This window comes from Pavona decussata, unplaced genomic scaffold (genome assembly GCF_977016875.1).
Source record: "Pavona decussata unplaced genomic scaffold, jaPavDecu1.1 SCAFFOLD_114, whole genome shotgun sequence".
Taxonomy (NCBI): Eukaryota; Metazoa; Cnidaria; class Anthozoa; order Scleractinia; family Agariciidae; genus Pavona; species Pavona decussata.
The window spans coordinates 2,268,424-2,289,309 of NW_028145528.1; the positions used below are offsets into that span (position 1 = coordinate 2,268,424).

The 20,886-nt window shown below is 38.4% G+C and overlaps 2 protein-coding genes across 3 annotated transcripts; both read right to left on the reverse strand.

The window, feature by feature from the left end:
- Positions 1 to 257: 257 nt before the first annotated feature.
- LOC146470150 (CCR4-NOT transcription complex subunit 6-like) lies at positions 258 to 15,591 on the reverse strand. The gene is made up of 6 exons (XM_085122274.1): positions 14,956 to 15,591; positions 10,070 to 10,135; positions 8,903 to 9,060; positions 8,106 to 8,260; positions 7,282 to 7,595; positions 258 to 5,508 (listed from the first exon to the last, which is right to left on the reverse strand). Exons 1-6 carry the CDS (start codon positions 15,428 to 15,430, stop codon positions 5,012 to 5,014), a joined length of 1,665 nt encoding a protein of 554 aa, XP_084978400.1. The 5' UTR covers positions 15,431 to 15,591; the 3' UTR covers positions 258 to 5,011.
- Positions 15,592 to 15,938: 347 nt separating this feature from the next.
- Positions 15,939 to 20,436, reverse strand: LOC146470151 (uncharacterized). 2 transcript variants are annotated; one of them, XR_014867060.1, is made up of 2 exons: positions 18,833 to 20,436; positions 15,939 to 18,061 (listed from the first exon to the last, which is right to left on the reverse strand). XR_014867060.1 is itself a non-coding variant. In XM_085122287.1 (1 exon), the coding sequence occupies exon 1, from the start codon at positions 20,200 to 20,202 to the stop codon at positions 18,916 to 18,918; it is 1,287 nt and encodes a 428-aa protein (XP_084978413.1). In that variant the 5' UTR covers positions 20,203 to 20,436; the 3' UTR covers positions 18,751 to 18,915. The 2 variants fall into 2 exon arrangements, 1 of the variants encoding a protein (XP_084978413.1); XM_085122287.1 differs by lacking the exon at positions 15,939 to 18,061 and having other exon boundaries at positions 18,751 to 20,436.
- Between the last annotated feature and the right edge of the window lie 450 nt (positions 20,437 to 20,886).

The following is a 20,886-nucleotide window of genomic DNA, read 5'->3' on the forward strand; positions in this document are numbered from 1 at the left end:
GCCTGTTCCATTTATTAGCCCAGAAATGGAAAATTGGCCAATTGTAAACAACTAGTCTCCAGTTGTTCAAAGAACGGATAACTTTATTCAGTGGTTAATCGCTATCCAGCGGATAAAATGTATTAGTTGGAGTACATTTTATCCGCTGAATAGCGACTTATCCTCTGGATGTTATCTGCTCTTTAAACAACTGGAAAATACACTGAAGTAATGTATGCTTTGCAATAAACCGATGACAACAAGAAATAAAACAAACGTTGGCGTTTTCATCTGTTCAAGGAGTTTATTCCAGTCGTTAGCGTTTTTTCTCAGAAATGCCAGTTTGGATTAAAAAGTCTTAGATTACAAACTACTAGTTCTTGTTAACTATCTATAAACTTAAAATCTCACACTGATTCTAAATGAAGATGTAAAACAATCGCAAAACGGCCACAAACAGAGCCAAACAAAGTTCACACACTTTGAACCGTCTACGAAAACTGTTAACCACAAAGGTTGTTTGAAAAATAGTCCTTCCGCTCACCAATTACGGGAGAGAAAAAACGAGAGTCGTGTTCTGCTCGTCGCAATTTTTAACTGTAATGTCTCCTAGGTTAAAAAAAATTAAGGCTGGTCGGGAAACCAGTGTTTAAAGAAATCAAAGCGCTCAACGTTTGCTCGATACCAAGAAAACAAATGAAAATGCTATCTTCAAACTTGAAACTCGGCGATGGAAATCCTCTTTTTCCACAAAACAATTGGTGAGTGAAGTTTGTTTAATCGATAACGATTTACCAATGCAAAGACGAGTAAAAACGATAAAACCGACAATTGGGCGTCATGATGACACCGAAACGTCGCTTTTGTTAGTCTTTGCCTCTCTTTACAAATAGTTTTGGAGGGAAAAAAAAACTTTCACTGTGGTCACTGACGAATCTCCTTGTTATTTGTCTGTAAAAGACGAAACACTAAGATAACTCTGGACAACAAAACGGATTTAGTCCAATAAATTCATCAAGTTTATTGTATTAAAAGTAGTCATGCATAACTACGATGACATTTGTCAGTGACCAACAGAAACTTAAATGTAATGGAGTTAATCTGCAACTTTCCCCCTTCAAAGAAAACTACAACTCTCCAGTCGTTTCTTCCCGTGAGATAAATTGTCCCGGGCGAACAAAAAACAAAAGTTCTTCCTGCACATTTCATCTCATAACCCAGTTGACCTGACAAGCACCCGACTTCACTAAAACTCAGTCCTTCCAACCCTTTGGAATGGTAGAAGGGTGATCTACATAAACTGGACAGCCTTATTGTCATCCTCGAGCCACAATAATTTACCACAGGTGCAAGTTTGTGAACATCAAACATTGCTACATAACATCCCACAAAGGAGACTAATATGGCCTGGCATTTTGAGAGGTCGGTTGTGTTTTTGTGATACACTGTATCAATAAAGCCTCGTTATAAACTGCAAACTAAACTCAAAGAGATTAAGATACGTGTTTTGGGTGACTGAAGTTCGAAAAATATGTCGCTCGATATATCCATCAATGCGAGCTTTATTCCACAAAGGGAAAATTCTAGAGACAATTTGCACACTTTCGGAAGTTTTATAAATTATATGACATTCCTAAAAACACGGATCTGTTAGCCTCAAATAGTACCACAAAAAGGCAATACAATATAACCCCATCGTGCGACTAGTCGAGAATAAAAATGCATCAACTCTTCCAAACTAAATAAAGATTCAAATGCGTGTATGGGCAGCAAAGAGACGCTGTTACGCTGATACTGCAGGAACTGAAGAAATATTTGTGCTCGACTTTTGTATCTGAAACGATGGCTTGTTCAGCGTTCTGTAAAATTTAGTTCAACAGTCCCCCGTATGGGAGTTTAACAAACGGTTTTGCAACACATGGTTGGAAAAAAACTTACAGTTATAACACACAATGGTGCAGCGACCCGCTACACGTCGTAAAACCTACAGTTCCACAGATTAAATCCTAAATCGCGAAATTAATTACAAAGGCTTTGTGCGATAGTTGTTGCATATTTCTTGGTTGGTAATTTCGACAAACGTTGAGAAAAAGGTAATTAATTAATTAATTTAAACTCGGTAATTTCCAGTGCTCTGACCACGCAAAACAAAATATACTGAACACTATTTGTAAAATGTGACTTAATTTCCCCGATCTCTCGGTTGTAATGAAAGGCTTAGCTTTACAAAGCGGACAATTTTTGCTTGGTCATGTTACTTTGTTGACATTGTGGAAAATAATTCAAACATTTTTTACAGGATAACCAAGACTGCAATAAAATATACAACACGCAACTCCACTAAAACAGAACTAAAATAGTAAGTCAAGATGCGTTCTTACCACTGACAACAAACGTAAGATTTCAGCTACAACTCGTTATTAATCCTTAGCCACCAACGATTTTGCAGACGGTATGACTGTATGCACATTTTTACACGTAACTGTACATGCATGATTACACGTTGCTTCTGTTTGCCTGTTGGCTCAACACGAAGTGTCTTTTTGAGTCACGCAGAAATCTCCTTCGAAACTGTTAATTGAGCTGTCACGCAACACTGTCAATGAACTTAAGCGACAGGCCACAGTTTTTCAAAGAGCGGAAAACTTTATCCAGTGGATAAAATATATTGGTTGGAGTACATTTTATCCGCTGGATAGAGTTATCCGCTCTTTGAACAACCGGGGCCAGGACGGGAGGGAAAAGCGGACGGAAAAGTGTCCAGCGTGACAGTTACCTTTTTTCTGTATTTTGACGCGATTTTGCGTTAAAATCGCCGACCTCTGGTTGTTTACGTTACCAACACACGGCCAGTGGAAGACAATTTAAACAGCAGATTGTTTGAAAATGAGTTCGGCATTAGCTGTCACGCTGGTTGCCGTTCTCTTTCCGCTTCCGCAGTCCTGTTACGTAAGCTCTTGGTCACGACGCAGATAACGACCGAGCAGGGACTGGGTAGTAACCAGCTGGTGGTGAAATGATACGTTTGTCTGGTACGGTTCAATTAACATTAACACTGTAAAAATAGTGACTACATATAATGCTGGAGTAGTCCTGCTAGCAAACTGGCTTCCAGGGAGGTCACGAGACAAGCGGGTCGTCAGTTGGCGGAGTAAAATAGGCGAATTTACCTTCTATTGTCCCAAGCAACTGCCTGAGTGGCCCCCAAAATGCCTGTGCACAGCTAACGAAACACTCAAACAGCATGCAAGTGACGCGCTTAAGCTGCAAGTTTTCGAAAGTCAACTTGAATTGAATTGCAAAAGGATGAAAATATTGCATGCATACGGCATTTTGTTTTAACCCTTTAACCCCTAATATCATAGAGCAAATTCTCCTATCTTGTCCCCATACTTTTCTTATAAAAGTGCTGGGGAGAAGTTATTAAAATATCAAGAAAATTCACCTTGGGTGATGATATCTTTAATTCTCATGACCTCAGGGATTGAATAAGCACTAATATTACAAGGAGAAATTTGATGCTGATCACTATTAGGGCTTAAAGGGTTAAGTTGTTATTTCAGCTTTGAGATGAGTATACAGAGACATGTACGCGTACTTAAATATCATGAATTACTACTCATAACTTACAATGACGCAAGGTACATTGTATTAACAAATAAAGCAGCTTTCAACTGAACGTGAAAAATTAAAAAAAAAAAAAACAACAACAACAAAAACAACAGTATGGTTTTGTGAGCTTGGCAATGGGCTCAAAACAATTGAAGTACAGATGATGTTTTTTTAAGACAATTGGTTGTTATTGTGCCAAACGCCAAAACAGTCACGGTCTGTTTTCACGTTCTTTGCTGAGCCTCGAACTTCTATCATTGCTTTTCTTCAAATTCCCAACTTTGTGGCTTTTATGCGGATTGAAAAAATCAATCAGAAAAAACAAAACAAATCAAAATAAAAGCAATCACTGTTTGCTCACATGTTCCCATGGTAACCAGTATGACTTTCACACATTCAAGCCCATCTTGGTTTCCTCACGTGCATCTATGATTCTGGTCCAAAATCCCATTCCCCCGCCCCTCTCTCTCTCTCTTACCCTCCCGGCCCCTACATGTATATGAAGCAAAGGGCATCTGCTGTTTTACAACATTCACCGTGCATGGTTCTGCGCAAGTCGTAAAGTTGTGCATTGGCGGACGTTTAGTTCCTAGTATACGAAGCTAAAGTCTGTATGGCAAAATCTCATGTTTACTCCCTTCATTGCCAAAGGAAATGGAAATAGGAGGCAATTGAATGGAGGACTGTTTTGAGATCTCTATTTCTCTATAACGGTATCACACTGGTAACATGTACATTGTAAAATGTGAGCATTGCATTGAACGGCCGTTCATTCCGAAATCCTTTAATTTAAACCCAATTCTTACAGGCAGGAAAATCATACTGGAAGTTGAGGCGTACCCATCCGGTATTAAAACACTCATGTAAACACACCCTTACATTCAAGTCCTAAAAATGTTTCTGTGATTGGACGGGTATTGTATGATTCAGACTGGTTTTAGTGATGCTCAAATTGAAAGCTGCTCTACCAAAGGTGATTACTAGCACAAACATAATATTAAACAAGATAAAAACCACTTCCTTCCAGGGGCCAGATACACGAAGGTCTCCTAAATTAAAACGTATCCAAGTATTCTTTCGTAACACTGGACTATTATTGGAATAACAATTAGCTACTGTCAGGAAACAATACTTATAGCATAGAGTCATCTTAACTCAGGAAAGATCCGTGAATCTGGCACAGGAAACCAATTGTTGAAAAATCTAGGTTGTAAAGGCAGCTCAGTCTCTAAACACATTCCTATTTTTAAAAACGAATGAGAAAAAGAACGCCCCCCAATTTGGCCCGACAGGTGTACCAGATTGAATACAAAACAAGTCTTGTGACTTGATTCCTAAAAATTGGCTTGCATCAAGTCAGCCTTTTTACACATCTTTGTTACAAATTTACACTGAATAGGCGAGAGCTTTATGCAACACACTACCTTGGATGACGGGCGCCTGGCATATAGCCATACACTGGAACACCATTGCTGAAGCTGAGTGCTTCAAATTCTACTAGCAGTGACTGGTGATCAGATGGGAAGTGAGGGTGCGGCCAGCCAATGATCTTGTTTTCCTTGATGTACTGGTGACTGACTGAACCAAGCACTCCAACAGGAACAAGCAGGTCAGACGTGAAATAAATATAATCGATCACTCCAGTGAACGAGTAAGTGAGGTTACTGTACTGCATCTGTTCCTCGGAGTACGCGCGTTGGAGTTTAAAACAGTGTGTTAAGTCACCACACTTCTCGCCATTCTTGCCGTTGCTGAGACGCGAGAGGAATCCCTCATACTTCATGTCTAGGAAGTCGCCATGGTCGCTCCGCACTCTACCGTTTTCTAGGAATTCCACCACACCTGAGTCTGGTAGTGAGTTAAGATCCCCACAGCACACCAGTGGAATGGATTTACTTGGTGGTGTGCCATTTTTACCTTGAACGAAGAATGGATTAAGGCAAGTTGGGTCAAGGCAATCTAAGATGAAACTAAGGTAAGGTACGCAAATTTTATTTCGGCTAGATAAGGGCGTTAATTTCAAGAGAAACTGTTGCGCTGCGTCCGTGCCAAATGGAAACAAACGTTTGGTTTTATCAACAGAGTTGATAAGATAATTTTGCCACCACAGATTCGAGTGCTGACGTTTCAAGCGTTAGCCCTTCGTCAGAGTGAATCCACTTTCGGTTGGGTAACCCTTTCAGCTCAATGGCTGATGTTCAGAGGAGCCGCCCGCCGGCATCTACAATTGTAACTATTCAATCACAACACAATCAAAATGAAAATTATATATCCATTGTCCACTGAGAAAACTACACCAAATTTACTAAAAATAAGTTTCACATTGACTAACTTACAGTAATTACTACTTAAACGTACAAAAGACGTTTTTCGCTAGCCGAGAGAACGTTTGAACATTATCAGCGTTGCGTACATTGTATGTTCAAAGGAAGAGCATGGTATAATTTGGCAACACTAAAAATGAAAGAACTTTTGCCAAAATTGCGTCTGACCCGCGGAAGAGATATTCTAGAGTTACAGTTATGTCTTTTACTAAAAATAACAGTGTAAATGTAGTGAAGTATGATAGCGAATAGCCAGGAACTAATGAATGAAGACAGAAAAACTAGTTTGGCCTTATGAAAGGAACGCCTGCGTAAATTGGAGACCAGCCCAAACATTCCATTGCCTCGGATGAGCGAGCGCAACGTGCAATTAGACGGGCAGATCTGTTTTGGACTGACGCGCTGCAATCTGTCCTGGTCTTGTTGTTGTACTCTATGCGACTCTATGCGACATCACAGTAATCAAAAAATGGGAAAATAATCGTATTACTGTATATCCAAGTACCAACGCTTCTCTTGTCAGCACCTCCTTATACGGCCTAATACATGTATTTTAACTCTATTAGCTACCTTCCTACAAACACAATCCACGTGAGCTTTCCAGGTCAGAAAATTGACAAACACAACGCCTTGGCATTTAAAAGATTGGGCACTTGAGATAACAGCAATGCCTGAGCTATCACTCAATGTACTTTAATAAAACAAGCTGTTTGGACACGAGGGATACCGCATTGTTTATAAAATGGTGAAAACATGATAAAACTGAGTCACAATTTGGCGATCGTTGCGTCCGTAGCCTGCGAGAGCACACGCCTTTTCGGGCTTTCGTTGCTGTTTTGGTGTTTTGGCTTCCTTTTTAACGACGCACAAACCAGCGGTACATGTAAAAGAAACCACCACGGCAATGTTTTTGAAGTGAACTGAAGGCCGCATGCATCAATTCAGGTGCATTGTACCTTTACCAAAAAGCCGTGGGAAAAAAAATGTTCACGTTTTATACATCACAGTTTTATAATCATCCTCTCTTGTTATAATTTAATTGTAACTTCAACGCTAAAAGCCATGATCTAATTGAGCAAACCAGACAGCTGGGACGAGTAGATAGACACTACCCAAAAAGGTGAATCACTTTGGTCTACTCTTCAACTGTAAATAGTTGGATACAATACAAAATACAGCACATGGAGCACAGAACATTGCTGGAAACAAAGACAGAATTTCTGTCCAGCCCTTACGCTACTCTTAGTTTTTGTTAGATCTAATTTTGTAAACTGTAAGCAAGAATTTCTGGGGTGAACACATGGTGACATTGACAACTTGCCCTTGATGGTGTGCTACATGTATGTGTCCTAATAACCTATCTTACCTCCTTGAACCATGAATCCTGGATTGATTTCCTGCATGATGTTCATCAGTTCATGCATGAGCATCACGGTTTGAATCAACTTGACGTCTTTGAATTCAGGATCCCAGTGGATGTGGACATTGGACACTAGTACCTGCTGCCGTGGCATGTTCATGTCATTGCTGTAGTTAAGATAGCCATCTTTGAGCTCCAGCAGTGCTGCAATACCGATGTTATCTTTTGTCATGACCCGGTTGAGCATGTCGTCAGCACCAGAGGCATTTGCCATTGCTAGTTGATTGAACTCAATCAGATACTCTTTCACGAAGGTGAATCTTGAAGTGAAAAAAAAAAATTCAGTGGTGAGCTTTACACTACTGGTATTGAAGCACACACATAACAAAGCACAAAATTAACCAGACATAACTAAGAAAGTTGAAAGTGAATATATGAAAATTCATACGTTTGCGCTAAAGGAGAAAGGATGAATAAGTGAAAGATCATCGCAGTTATATACATAACTTAAGCAGTTGCGTACATTGTATATGATGATCATTCACTTATTCGTTCTTTTTTCCACAATTCAAATGTACGAATTTCCATATATTCACTTTCATCTCATCACCTCTACGGGTGTATCACTAATTCACAAAATAATGACCAGCTCCCAGTTGGCTTGATACAGTGTAGCTCAGTTGGTAGAGCACTGCACTGGTATCGCAGAGGTCATGGGTTCGCATCCCGTTTCAGCCTGAATTTTTTTTCAGGCTTTCTTTTCGCAAGAAAGAAGCACACGACTGTATGATCCTCCTTCACATTATCAATGAATCAAATGTATTACATACTTGGATGTCCTATAGAATATTGCACAGCCATCTACATATTTGCGATCTTCTTCTGTCATTGTTCTCGCCCTTGACTTTGGACTAAAAATTCCATCATAGCCATGTTGCTGGAGCTCAGGAAGAAAAAAGTTAAAGAACTGGTCTGTTTCAATTTCCTAAAAAAAATGCAAGACACATGATGCATTACAATGTATACTGAAAAAGTAAGTAAAATTAATAATTATTTCCAAGTATAACAAAACTTGACATCGAGAAACTCTCCATGCATTTTAACAAACCTTATAATCCTTCTTGCATTCTACGTAACTGTCATAAAACAGTCATTACCCTTACACATCAGAAGTCTAAAAATTGGCAGTCTGACTAATTTCACACACCTTCCATTTCCATGTACATACTAATTTTAGACTTAAACTGCACATAAAAGCAATTTTCTATGAAATCTGGATTTAACCCATTCCAATTAAAAAAAAAGAAAGAAAGAAAAGAAAAAAAAAAAAGAAAAAACAAATGCAACAGTAATTGCTAAAATTATACAGTCAACTCTCATCTTGCAGACACCCTGATATTACGGACAGCAGCTACATGTAAATCTCTGGCAAAAATAGGTTACACATGATTAAGAAATAAATTCCTGCTATTACTGACTCTCCTTTTTAAGGACACTCACTAGTACTCTATACTGAAGGGTTATCATGTGTAAATATTTGATTACTATTATAATTATTATTATAATTATTATTATTATTATTATTATTATTGTATACACCTATCACAGAGAGGAAACTGCACAATACCTGTAGGCTAAGGATGTCAGCCCCATAATGCAGAATCTCCTTTAGTATTGCTGTTTTTCTGTATTCCCAATTTAACGCCCAGGATGGACAGTATCCATAGATTTGCCGCGTACAATACTTGTCGCACAGAACATTATAGCACATGACACTGAATGTCACTAAGTAAAGGAGAAAGCAAACAAAATAATATGAAACTCTGATACAAACAGCAAATGTTGTCAATTATTGGCCCTAGTGTCATGATTAGGACATGTAATTGTCTGAGCAGAACTCTTTTGAACCATTCAAAAATATCTAATTTTTACAATCAGACATGTGATTTCTGCTCCCTTTATACATAAATACTGTACATTGGCAACTAATGATGACTTGATAAGCCATTCGAGAAAAGACAAGCATAGAGGCTTGTGAACAGATGACCCAATCACAAACAGCCGAATATTTTTTGTGAACAGATGGCACAGCCATTTGAAAGGCTGAATATTTTTGTGAAGGGATGGCACAGCCATTTGAATGGTTGAATATTTTTTTGTGAAAGAATGGCACAGCCATTCAAACGGCTGAATATTTCTTGTGAACAAATGGCACAGGTGTTCGAACGGCTGAATAGTTTTTGTGAACAGATGGCACAGCCATTCGAACACCTGAATATTTTTGTGAATGCGGATAGCACAGCCTGTCAAATGCCTGAAGACTTTCTGTGAACAGATGGCCAAACCATTTGAATGGCTGAAGATTTTTTGTGAACTGATGGAAGTAGCCATTCGAATGGCTTGTGACGGCAAGTGAACAGTTTACGCCATTAGTGTATGTTTTCCTGTGAGAGGTCACATTTCATACAATGTAAGCACTCAGGAGCCAATGTAGTAAAACATTTACGCTAATAACTACATTTGTACAACACTCAGGGCCCTTGTTGTTACACATTCATGCCAAAAACAAGTTCAATAAGCATTGTTAGAAGTCTTTACCCATGATTATTGAATTCATTTTTAAACTTTTCATGGAGTTTCTTGTCATGTGCACTGAACCACTGGTCCAGCTTATAAAATACTATAAGTGTAGAAATGTTATCAAAATTTTAATTGAGCCCAGGACAGACTTCTAATGATTTTATTACATGAAATAAGAAAGGCAGAGCATTTTAGTAAAATATGGCAAACTCACATGCAGAATTCCTTGTTCTGTCTGGTTGTAATGAAATCCACTGTCTGTCTGGTGGTCGCGAACAAACTGTAACAGGCAATAACAGTGTCACTGATAAGTAGGGATGACCTTTAAATTAGACTATTGTAATACAGTCAAACCTGTTAAGCGGACCCCACATTAAGAGGACATCCTCTATTAAGCGGACATCAGCACAAGTCCCATCTTATTTTCCCCATAATTACTGTAGAAAATATCTGTATTCAACGGACAACTCTATTAAGCAGACGCGGACACCTTAAACTTGACTTTTATGGTCATTTCTATTATTAAAAACCTGTATTAAACAGACACTGCAAAAAGCATGCATGTTTTTTCTCCACGTTTCAATAGATCGGTCATTTATAAATTAACTTTGCCGACAAAAAGAGCTGTCACATCTTTGTAGACACTTAACAAACAGGAAATTCTATCCCTGTTGGCAGCCTGATTAACACTTGAAAAGTGATCAAATTAGTAAATCATACGTGACCTCACCGACAAAACATTTGTGTGGCAAACAGGAAATTCGTGTACTTAGAGACATGTCTGTAAAACTAATTACATAATACAAATCCTTCCTTCATCAATTTCTGTTTCAATAAGTTACATGTAGGAACATGAAAACGTGGCCCCTTGTTGTACCCGCAGGATATGTCCTGCCCTACCAGCAGTGGTTTCTCATAGCGTAGCGATCGGTGGAGAAATCACTGCTCGCAGGGTAGCCATTCTCATCGCCTCTGCTGACCCTCTTTCCAGTAATTTTCACTTTTCCTGAGTTTGTTGGGCGCTTTAAAAACTTAGATAACCACATAACGATGAGCTTTCATTTGGAATGTGCCCAACTACTTCCATAAGATCTGTTATTTCGTTTGGGTGCTCAGTAGGTTTTTCTGCTGGTGAATAAACCCGATCTGGTTTTTGGTCTGCCGAACACCTTTCCGTTCAGGGGAATGCTATTTGACCCTTTCAAGGCCTTTTAATACTGAGGAGTATTCATGTGACCCTTTTAAGACAAATTCTAAGGGAACCTGTTTTCAGCAGACACCCTGTAGCAAGGGTCCGGAGGGTGTCTGCTTAATACAGGTTTGACTGTATTATTGTGCTAGTTGCGGTACTTTTGGAATGTTAGTGATACCATTACAATACTATATAATGCAATTGTGTTACATTTTAATTTTACTTCACTCAATGTCAGAATGTGCACTGTTAATGCACATACAGCATACAGAGTGACATGTGTTGCCCCCCCCCCCCCCACCCCCAATCTTTAAAGTTTATGCATATAATTTAGGTCTTGGGATCATGCTACAGTGTACTACCAAATAAACATAACAATAATAATCATTTCTTAAGCACAAATTCAACTGAAGTTTTCAAATGCGCTTTACAAATGATATTAATTAAACAATATATAAAGTACACGTTAAAAAGTAAACTGTAAAGGCATAAAAATTCGATCATAAACATCATGCTAATTAATTCTGTTAAAAATTAAAAATCTTATAAAAGTTATTCTAAAGGACTAATCGAGATATGCTCTTTTAAAAAGGAGAGTCTTAAGTTTCCGTTTAAAAATGTTAATCCTGTGTTCCTTCCTGAGTTCCAGAGGTACAGTAGTCCATTTCACAATCGAGGAGCCGCAGTAGCAAAGGCTCGGTCTCCGAGGATAAGCAACGTTTTAACTGCCAGTGGTTTGGTATAGTTATCGTTAGATCTCAAACCATAACTGGAATTCGGCTTCAATGTAATTAAGTTACGTATATATTATAGAAGCAAAGTTATTTTTAAGTTTGACAATGTAATGACCTTGGTTTCAAGGCAACTTACAACATTGATGACCAGGGAACCAGGGATGTACCTTTTCAATCCAGAATGGAACTATTGAAACTACATGTACAGACATATTTCAAGCTGAGAAAACTATTGTAATAGTTATTGACAGTTGGGCGATTGATGTTCAACTGTCCACATTTTTGCTACATCAAGAATACGTCTGCGTAGTTTGCTTAATTCTGACCTGCACTGTAAGCTGTATTTTGTCACAGATACAGGTGAATTGGATGTAAGAAAGTTAGTTCTGTAATAAGTCTTTGACCAAAAGACTAGAAAACTAGCGACCTTAGAACATAGAGAGGAATGGGAGCTCGACTGATTTCCTATTTATGCAGACCCTGAACACTTCATTTGAGTTCATTAGACAATGACCAGTCTGTCTGTTAAAATATTTAACTCATTTGGAGCAATTTACATGTAATTTCAAGGCCAAAAAGGCAATTACTAATTACTCTTGCATAAAACCATTCAATTGAACATCCTTTTTTTTCAGATCTAGCATCCCTCCAGTAAATTACAAAAGCAATTGAATGACTTGGTGCATAACTGACCTACAGACTGTGTATAGTGCATTTTAGATTACTTTCTGTTGTTTAAGCTCAGATTTACCAGATTTTTTGCATGTGCTTTTCAATTCCTTCAATAAACATTGCTCTACTTTGCACTTCATTTTGTGAAAAAACAGAAATCTTCCCCATAATCATTGGTTTTTTTTTTATTGCAAATGAAGTGTAAAGCAATGGATAAAACAGCGGGCCACAGATTTCCTGAAATACTTGAAGGGCATGTACAAAACATCCTGTGAATCTGAGCAACTGCAAAACAACAAAAAATGATCTAAAATGCACTATTGGTTGGTTATACACCAAGCCCTTCAATTATTTCATTCAAGTGCTACTCCAAATGAATTTGCCGGTTTAAAAAAATTGCCTGTTGTATCTAATGCTGCAGCTGTAATCACAGCTAGAGAATGTAATGACAGTCAACCTAACTAACTCTATCATGTCAGTAAAATAGAAAGCAATCTATATACACGTAGAAAGAAATATTTTCACTGTTCATCTGAAGTACATATTTCATTTCAAGCAAGGTCATTCAGTTTTTAGTCCATAAAAATAACGGGAGCAATACTTGTGTACAAAAAAAAATTCTCATAGATATATCATGACATCAATGACCTGGATTAATGGCTTATTGACTCAAATGGACTCCTTGTGAGTAAACATTATAATTACAGCAGACTGTTGAGACTTGAGACTTCATTTTTTTTATCTTTCTCTGTATATAATATTATTATAAATTACAATTGTAAATAACTGACTTTTCTGTGTGTGATTGTCTTCAAATCTGGAAAAGTATATGTGTGGATTGTTTAATTGCCATTGTAATGATGCAACTGGTGCACCACACAATAAACAGAAAGCAAAGAGAATCCAGGCAGCAATATGAAATTGAAAACCTCAAAAACCCCTATTAATAGCTTGCCAAACATCAGGAAATTAATTTTGTCAGATTAAAATAATGAGGAAACATTGCTACATCATACCTGTAAGTTTAAACTAATAAGCAAAATTTAATATACATATATATATTTTAACAATATACATGTAGTGTTGCTATAAATATTATAATTATATTTTAACTGAGAGAAATACAATAGTCACTCTGAACCATAACAAAAGGAAAAACATAGTAAATGACCTCAATATTTGTAATGCCATAATAAGGAGAAAGTGAAAAAACTTACAAAAGATATCCTAGAAGTTCATGTTGAGTGGCGTGATGTTAGGAAAATGATATTAATACACTTTTATTTTAATGTTTGTATATAGGGCAATCCATTATATTAAATTTTAAATTATATAATATTGTAACGAATTAAGACTATAAAGTGACGCATGTGGATCTGAAACTGTTTTGGGGGTATAATGAACAATTATTCCACAAAAACTATGACTTGTGCACATACATGTAGTCATTTACATGCATATGTCGTTCTCATAGTCCTCGTATGATGAGTATATTGACATGTAGATTTTTAAAAAGTGCAATATCCTTTGTGGAGAGTATATTATAATTCAAAATATTTTGGCGTGTGTTTTTGGCTGTCAACAGGTCTGAAGGTGAATATTATATTCCTGGTACATACACAAAGGCAATATAACCTGACTGGGAAAGCCAATTTGGCAAATATTTAATTTTCAATGCCAGAAATTATTTGATGCCTTTCTTCTTTAATCCATCTGAAAACCTGCAACTTAGATGAATTTAGGTACGGGAAAGGGGCTATATTAGAAGATCTATAAACTGTGAACAAATACGGACGAAACGAAAGGTGACATAAATTAGCACCCAAACCACTTCCGGACCAACATGTAGAACTGCCATTTTGGAGCATGGTTGAGATCACGTTAAAAGATTTAGAGAAGAAAATAATTTGATTGCACTGTAGAAGATACTTGTTTAGCTATAAACAGTGTTAATGTTTAATATAATTCGCTGCGGTTTAGATGGAACGTTTGAATAAGACACGGCAGTTTGAAACGGTTATTGTTCGTTGAATTGAAAAAGCACTTCGTTCAGTGATCGAGACCCATATATTAAGCTTAAGTAACTAAATTATTACACGGTAAAAACCGAGAGTTTACTCCACGTTTTGAAAGGAAACGGAAAAGGTCTTTATGTAGAAGAAATAACGATCGGGAGAGAAGAAAGAACGAAATAAAACCGATGATTGATTAAAAGAAAATGATATGGATTCTACAGTGTATGCCTCTTGAGGTTCATTATACGAAAGAACCTCGTGCAAAACACACAAAGAAAAACATCGTTCGCAAAGCAAACAATTCAGTGCTATCTTATAGACAATATCGTACAACTCAAATATCTACGAATGTTTCCATAGCGGAAATATATGAGAAATAGGGCATTCGAGCCAAAAGGATAATCATGATAGAACATCTTTTGACACAACGATTAATTTAGAATTGACACCATAAGCTTTCGCTTTTATGTTTACAGCTACAACTTACCAGTTAAATGATCCAACATGAAGCTCAGGAGTTTAGCTGTTCCATTTTGCTCCGCATTTATACTTAAAACATCCTGGGGAAGCGGATTTCCCTGCAATCCAAGAGTTTGTAACTGGAAAAGTTTTCCGAGTTCGTTTGGTAAAGCTCTGAGGTTATTATTGCACAGAAGTAGCTCACGTAATGTGACCAGATCTCCAAGCTCACTGGGCAAACTTCGCAGTTTATTCGAAGATAAATCCAAGTGCTTGAGTTGAGCAAGCCTGGAGATCTCTGGGGGAATCTTCGTTAGATTATTGTCGTTTAAAAACAACGCAGTCAAAAAGTCCAGCTGCCATAGTGTCGGGCTCAAATTACGGATCGGAGCCGTAATTTCCAGTTCTGTCCAATGCGTCTTTTTGCCGTTAGCTACATCCTCGGCACTCATTAGCGTGTAAGTTCTCCGAATATCATTATTTTCATGCTTTTCTTTCGGCATTTTGGGCGAATCATGACACTCTTTTCCTGAAATAATACTCCACAAAGATGGCGTACAACATGGCCACCAATTTAGACCTCCAACAAGACTTCGGATTCGTTTGCGAGTGACGTCATTGGTTTATGTGAATAATTTGCATACATTAGCAGCGCGGGAAATCCCGTAACTCCCCGACATATAGGAAACAGACGGAGGCAGCATACCTGCGATCATACCCCTCCCACCCTACCTCTTGTATACGAGCATGTAACTTTTATTTGGTGGACTCCCTGATGAAGCCCACGCTAGTCGTATGAAACACGAGGGGAGATTAGACAAGAGTTGCGAATTCAGTTTGCAAAGTAAAACACAAATCAAGATACTCGTATAATCATGACCTTCTTTAGTCCGCCGTATTCAGTTGCAGTTACGATGCCAAAGCACTTTTCTTGGAAAAACATTCAAATTAATCCTGCGGGAGAATTCATTCCAAGTAATATGGTATAGTAGTCGCCATTGCTAACCCTTAAACTACGCAGAATTTACCGCGTGTGACGTCACCAATTTTGAAGATGTGAAAAGCTTTCAGATATTGACCTCCAGTATTACTCAAGCGTCAAGTAAGGTTTAAATAAGGTAGTTTGGCTGCAATTTGTCGCTATGACGCACAAAAACATGTACTTTTGGCATAAAAGTGTGAGGTTTTGGTATAAGGTATGCGGGACGAGATCGAGAGTCCGATGTTCCCATTTACGGCACTGAATCGCTATTGAAACTGAAACAAAAATTCTGCGTTACTGAAGTGAATGTAAACCGCTTGCTTGGAAAAATTCACGTTCAGAATGCATTCTGACGAATATAAAAGTCCGCCGAGCATTGAACAATCTAGCAGTGAAAACTCCGCTGCTCAACCAGTTCGCCGGGCTGAAACAACAGCTAACAATGATTACCCGTTCTTGGACAGCAAGATTTCCGAAGGCGACAAATTCAGTACCAACGAGACAAACGAGAGAATTCAAGGCAACTGGAACATTGAAGGGTGGTACTTGCGGCTTTTGCTTTTGTTCTTATATGCGTTCTACGCATCTCAGTGGGATGGTCCGCCGAGAAACTCTAATTCTTAAGGACGGTACCTACAAAATCATACTATTTCAAAGGCATTTTTGGGCAGTTTATGACTATGCGGGAAAGCAGAGGATCAGTCAGTTTTTGAAGGGGTATATTGAAATCCAAAAAGAAAAGCGGTTCTTTTTCAGTCAAAAACAAATTAGCACCCAACAAGAACATTTCGGTAAAATACTTCAGTATCGGTCATCTCCTGTATTCCCAGATCGATTTGTGGCCTTTTAAAGGCAGATCTGTGTACGCTAATACAGATTGATCTGTTCCGGATGCTTTAGCTGAAATCAGTGGAATGTTAATTTTACGCCGGAGATTTTGGAAGGTTTTCAAAAATGCCAGCTGACCTTATTTTGCATTTTTAACGAGAGGGGTCACGTGATATTTTGCCCCTCAGTCCGCAAACAAACGGAATTAGTTTCTTAGTGTTAGGAAATTTTGAGATGGTGTTTTGCCGAAGAGAACTTTAGATTTTCTGTTTAGAAGCTAAATCCAAATTTCTGCAACGATTTTAATTTGAAGGCCTTCCGAACACATATACATCGAAATAAGAGTGATGAACCGATGGACCGTGTGCTTAATTATAAGGCACCCTTGTTAGCAGACCCTGAGAGGTTCCGGCAGAGAATCATCACCACCCTTGCCTTCGACACACTATGCTAAGATGTTGGTGCGGATATAATTACCCCGGCTTGGACAGGCAATGACACGATGGGTCATCACGAGCTTATTGGATTGGTGTTTTGTCCGCAATGAATGACGTTGTCATTGGTTGATCAGTTTAGGAAGGATCACACTCAAGTTTGGTTTGAAACAGATTATTCAAGGAATACATGTACAACATATCCAAGTGCCAATCGAGTGGTTACAAAACAGTCGCAGTCTTCAAACCGGACAAAGATAAAATGCAAGCGTACTCTCCACAGTGTGAATATTAATCTGGGCCTGTGAAACCTGGATGGTGTACGTCCATGCCACGAACTTGAATCACTTCTACAGTACTTCGGTACTTTATCATCAAATGTCATGACACATTGACAATCTCCAACAGTGAGATGGATGCTGTCCTTCTTGCGAGTCGACCTGTGCAGCGATGACTCTTCATGTGGTACGACAGGCTGCAAGACTCATCTACGTCCTCAGGTTTTCGGCTCATGGCGTTCAAAAGCAACTATTAAACTGAAGACACTTCTTTCAACAATTCCGCCGAGAACTGACTTCGGCATAGGACGTCACTACCGAGAACGGTTCATAGGGTTTGCTTGAAGCATACAAAGACGAGGCATTGGCAGAGTGTAGTTGATCTAAGCACCGTTAGCTCCGATCTAGAGCTAAAACTGTCTTTCAGATCCTAAAGCGCATTTACTACATTCGGGAAAGAAAGTAAATACGTTCATATTGGCGCAAAAAGGGTGTCCCGCCTTCCAGACGTCTTCACTGTATTCCGAGCTCAAGTTAAATTGTTCACTTTGTAGAGCAAATCTTCACACTTCCATGTTGCTCTTGAGGTTGAAACACATGCCACAAGCAAGACTGAAAAGTTAGAAGCACAAATAATGACAAATAAAACGGTCGATGCCCTTCAAACTGTCGAGTCAAATGACAACTTAAAATTTTATCCTTGGATTAGGGCTTAGTACAGTAGTGTAAGTGAAGCTTTTGCCACAGTACTCTGCAAAGTATGATTGTTACCTCTTATTTATTATTTTGCTTGTAATGAATGGTTTAAGAATATTTTTTCCTGAAATGCTTAGGTCTTTATTTTCATGCCACGAAAATGACGTCTTCTGTGTGCGACTAGAAAGGTGATTCGATTCTCATGGGAGGTGTCCAGTCTTCCCGGAAAATAGATATTGTAAAGGTGGTGTCATTCACTGGGCATAGTGAAACTTATTACAAGTTGAATGGATGAGGATAGCTGGATAGATGTTTTTATGAACCGTTTTGATCTTTATCATTTTTATCAATGTCCTATAAGTTTAATTTGTATTTTTTCTATTTTTCTTATTTCTAAAATTGTAAAGTGCCATGAACTGTTGGGATATGTTGCACTATATAAGTACTTCCTTATTATTATTATTATTATTATTATTATTATTACTATTATTATTATTATTATTATTATTATTATTATTATTATCATTATTATTATTATTATTATTAGTATTAATTTCTATATGTAAAAACAATGGGATATATGTGATCAGGAAAACAGCTCAAAGTTCTTCCTATTTCAAGACTTTATTAATCAACAGTTCACATATGAATAAGGACAGTGGTTAGTATCCTGGAGTTGCATGTTACCTGTTTATGTGGAGCCCCAGTTTTTAACCATGTGGACAGTACCAAAAAAGATCTTGACTTAATTATGCTATTTGATGTACTGACTAAAGTTTAACTCCTAGACCAAGCAGACCCAGAAACACTGAAATCCAAGTACCACTAGATCCAAAAGTGACTTTTCCAATTCTGAATCCACACTTAGTCCGCTCAGCGTAGAAAATAAATTCATTCACATTGATACGTTCACGAAAAGGGTGGCCCTCGTTCCAGTCTCCTGAGCTTGTGTTGTTTACTTTGTAAAGTAAATCGTCAGATTTCCATGTTACTCTTGATGCAAAAACACATGGTACTAGAAACATTGTAAAATTCAGAACAAAAGCAATGGCCATAAAAACGGTGGGTGCACCGCTAAACTTTTGGGTCAATAACCCAAAATACATTGAGTCAAATGTGAATACTGCAAGACAGTTTGCACCGAACATTAACCAGTGGACAAGAAACCATGGTTTCAAGGCATGGGACGCAGTTGAAAGTTGTTTACATAACTTCTGATGTATCCTAATAATGTCATTAAGGTTTCCTTCATCCATGTTACAAATTTCCTGGAAACACTGGTCAGTTAAACTGCCTAACGCGCATGTCAATACTGCAAACACACAGCAGCACGTGAACGCAGTCAAATAGACAATTAAAACACCCAACCCAAATGTACCATAACATTTCATTTTGCTGGGTTCAACAACTGCTATTCGAAATGCACTTGCAACAGTTATTGCAAGCGAACAAATAATGAGCATCATATTTATCGTCAGCCACTCGCAAGAAGTTAACTTTGCTTGCGCTGACGCAAGGGAAAGAAAAGGCAGTCGTTGCTGCGAGCGCCATAACGTGTAGATTAACAGAATGTAAGTCATTGTATCAGAGAAAGCGTTCCAAGCATCAAATGCTAAGGTTGTTTCGTAGATCCTGGCGACCCTTTCCATCAGTTCGCTGTCACTGCTTGTCTTATTTGTCACGCTCTTTGAATGTGTCACGCAACGATCCACAAAGGGGCCACAAATGCTTGGAATTAAAATTTCTGCCAGAAGTGATAAGATGTTCAAAAAGACAAAAATGGTGCAAAGTAAGGCATAGTGCTTTTTTCGCGGGTTCCACAGCCCAATGAGCTTGGATATGAGCCTAAATAATTTGCCTGAAGCCAGGATGTTGAAATGATTGCTTTCGATTTCGCAACCTTGTACACAAGTTTCCGATGCTGGAATGTCCGTCAGCCCAGGTTCCACATCAGAAGTTACCTCTTCGATTGAGGTGTTGTATCGCTGTTCGGAGGAGAATTCTTCTTTTGTGTTTTCTTCCCCGAATATTTGGTATAATTGCTGGGACGTTGCCATAATCGTCAGGTTTGACGTGAGCTTGTCGAATTAATTTCCAACTTCCGGTCTCAAGCAGGCCCATTTCCCTTTTTTTCTCAGCGTATATCAGTACTGTTCTGAAGGGAAGAATGGATCATCACTTCTTCTTCTTGCAAATTTTCGTTTGCTCTTATTTGAACTCCTCGACTACAGTGTTTTACTTGTGTCACTTGTACTAAGGTTCCGTGGAATGCACGAAATACAGGAAGGAGAAGAAAATATTTCCTGTAAAGATGCTGCTGACTTTGGTGATCGAAGGCTCTTGGTTTTACTTTTTGGGGGTGCTGGGGGCGGGCAATTTCTCGGGACTTCTTTCGTGTAAATCAAACCTACAACTCGCTCACGACTGTCGTGTATATCACAAAAAATGTTGTAGGATTTTAAAACATGTTTTAAAATTCTACGACAATCGTAGGTATAGGCAATGTTGAATGACGAGAGTTGTGTGCAATTGTTTGCATGACGCGAGCAGCGCGCGCTCTAGAAATCGCATGCGACAGTCGTAAGCAAAAGTTGTACCGTCTAAATCATCGTCCTTTAGGGCTAGTACAGTCCAATCTCTCTACTGACCCCTCTACTAGATAAAACAGCCAAAATAGCGACATCGTTTCATTAGTTTCTGCCAGGAGCCCAGGTCATGGGCTCCTGTTTCCGCCCGTTGTA

What these genes read in the sequence shown, in the direction of transcription:
- LOC146470150 (XM_085122274.1), bottom strand. Translation starts at nt 15,430, where the DNA reads ATGCCGAAAGAAAAGCATGAAAATAATGATATTCGGAGAACTTACACG. An exon ending in CATGTTGGATCATTTAACTG is followed by an intron (nt 10,136 to 14,955) that starts GTAAGTTGTAGC and finishes TGCCTGTTACAG; the next exon opens with TTTGTTCGCGACCACCAGAC. An exon ending in AGGATTCATGGTTCAAGGAG is followed by an intron (nt 5,509 to 7,281) that starts GTAAGATAGGTT and finishes TCTTCGTTCAAG; the next exon opens with GTAAAAATGGCACACCACCA.
- LOC146470151 (XM_085122287.1), bottom strand. Translation starts at nt 20,202, where the DNA reads ATGGCAACGTCCCAGCAATTATACCAAATATTCGGGGAAGAAAACACA.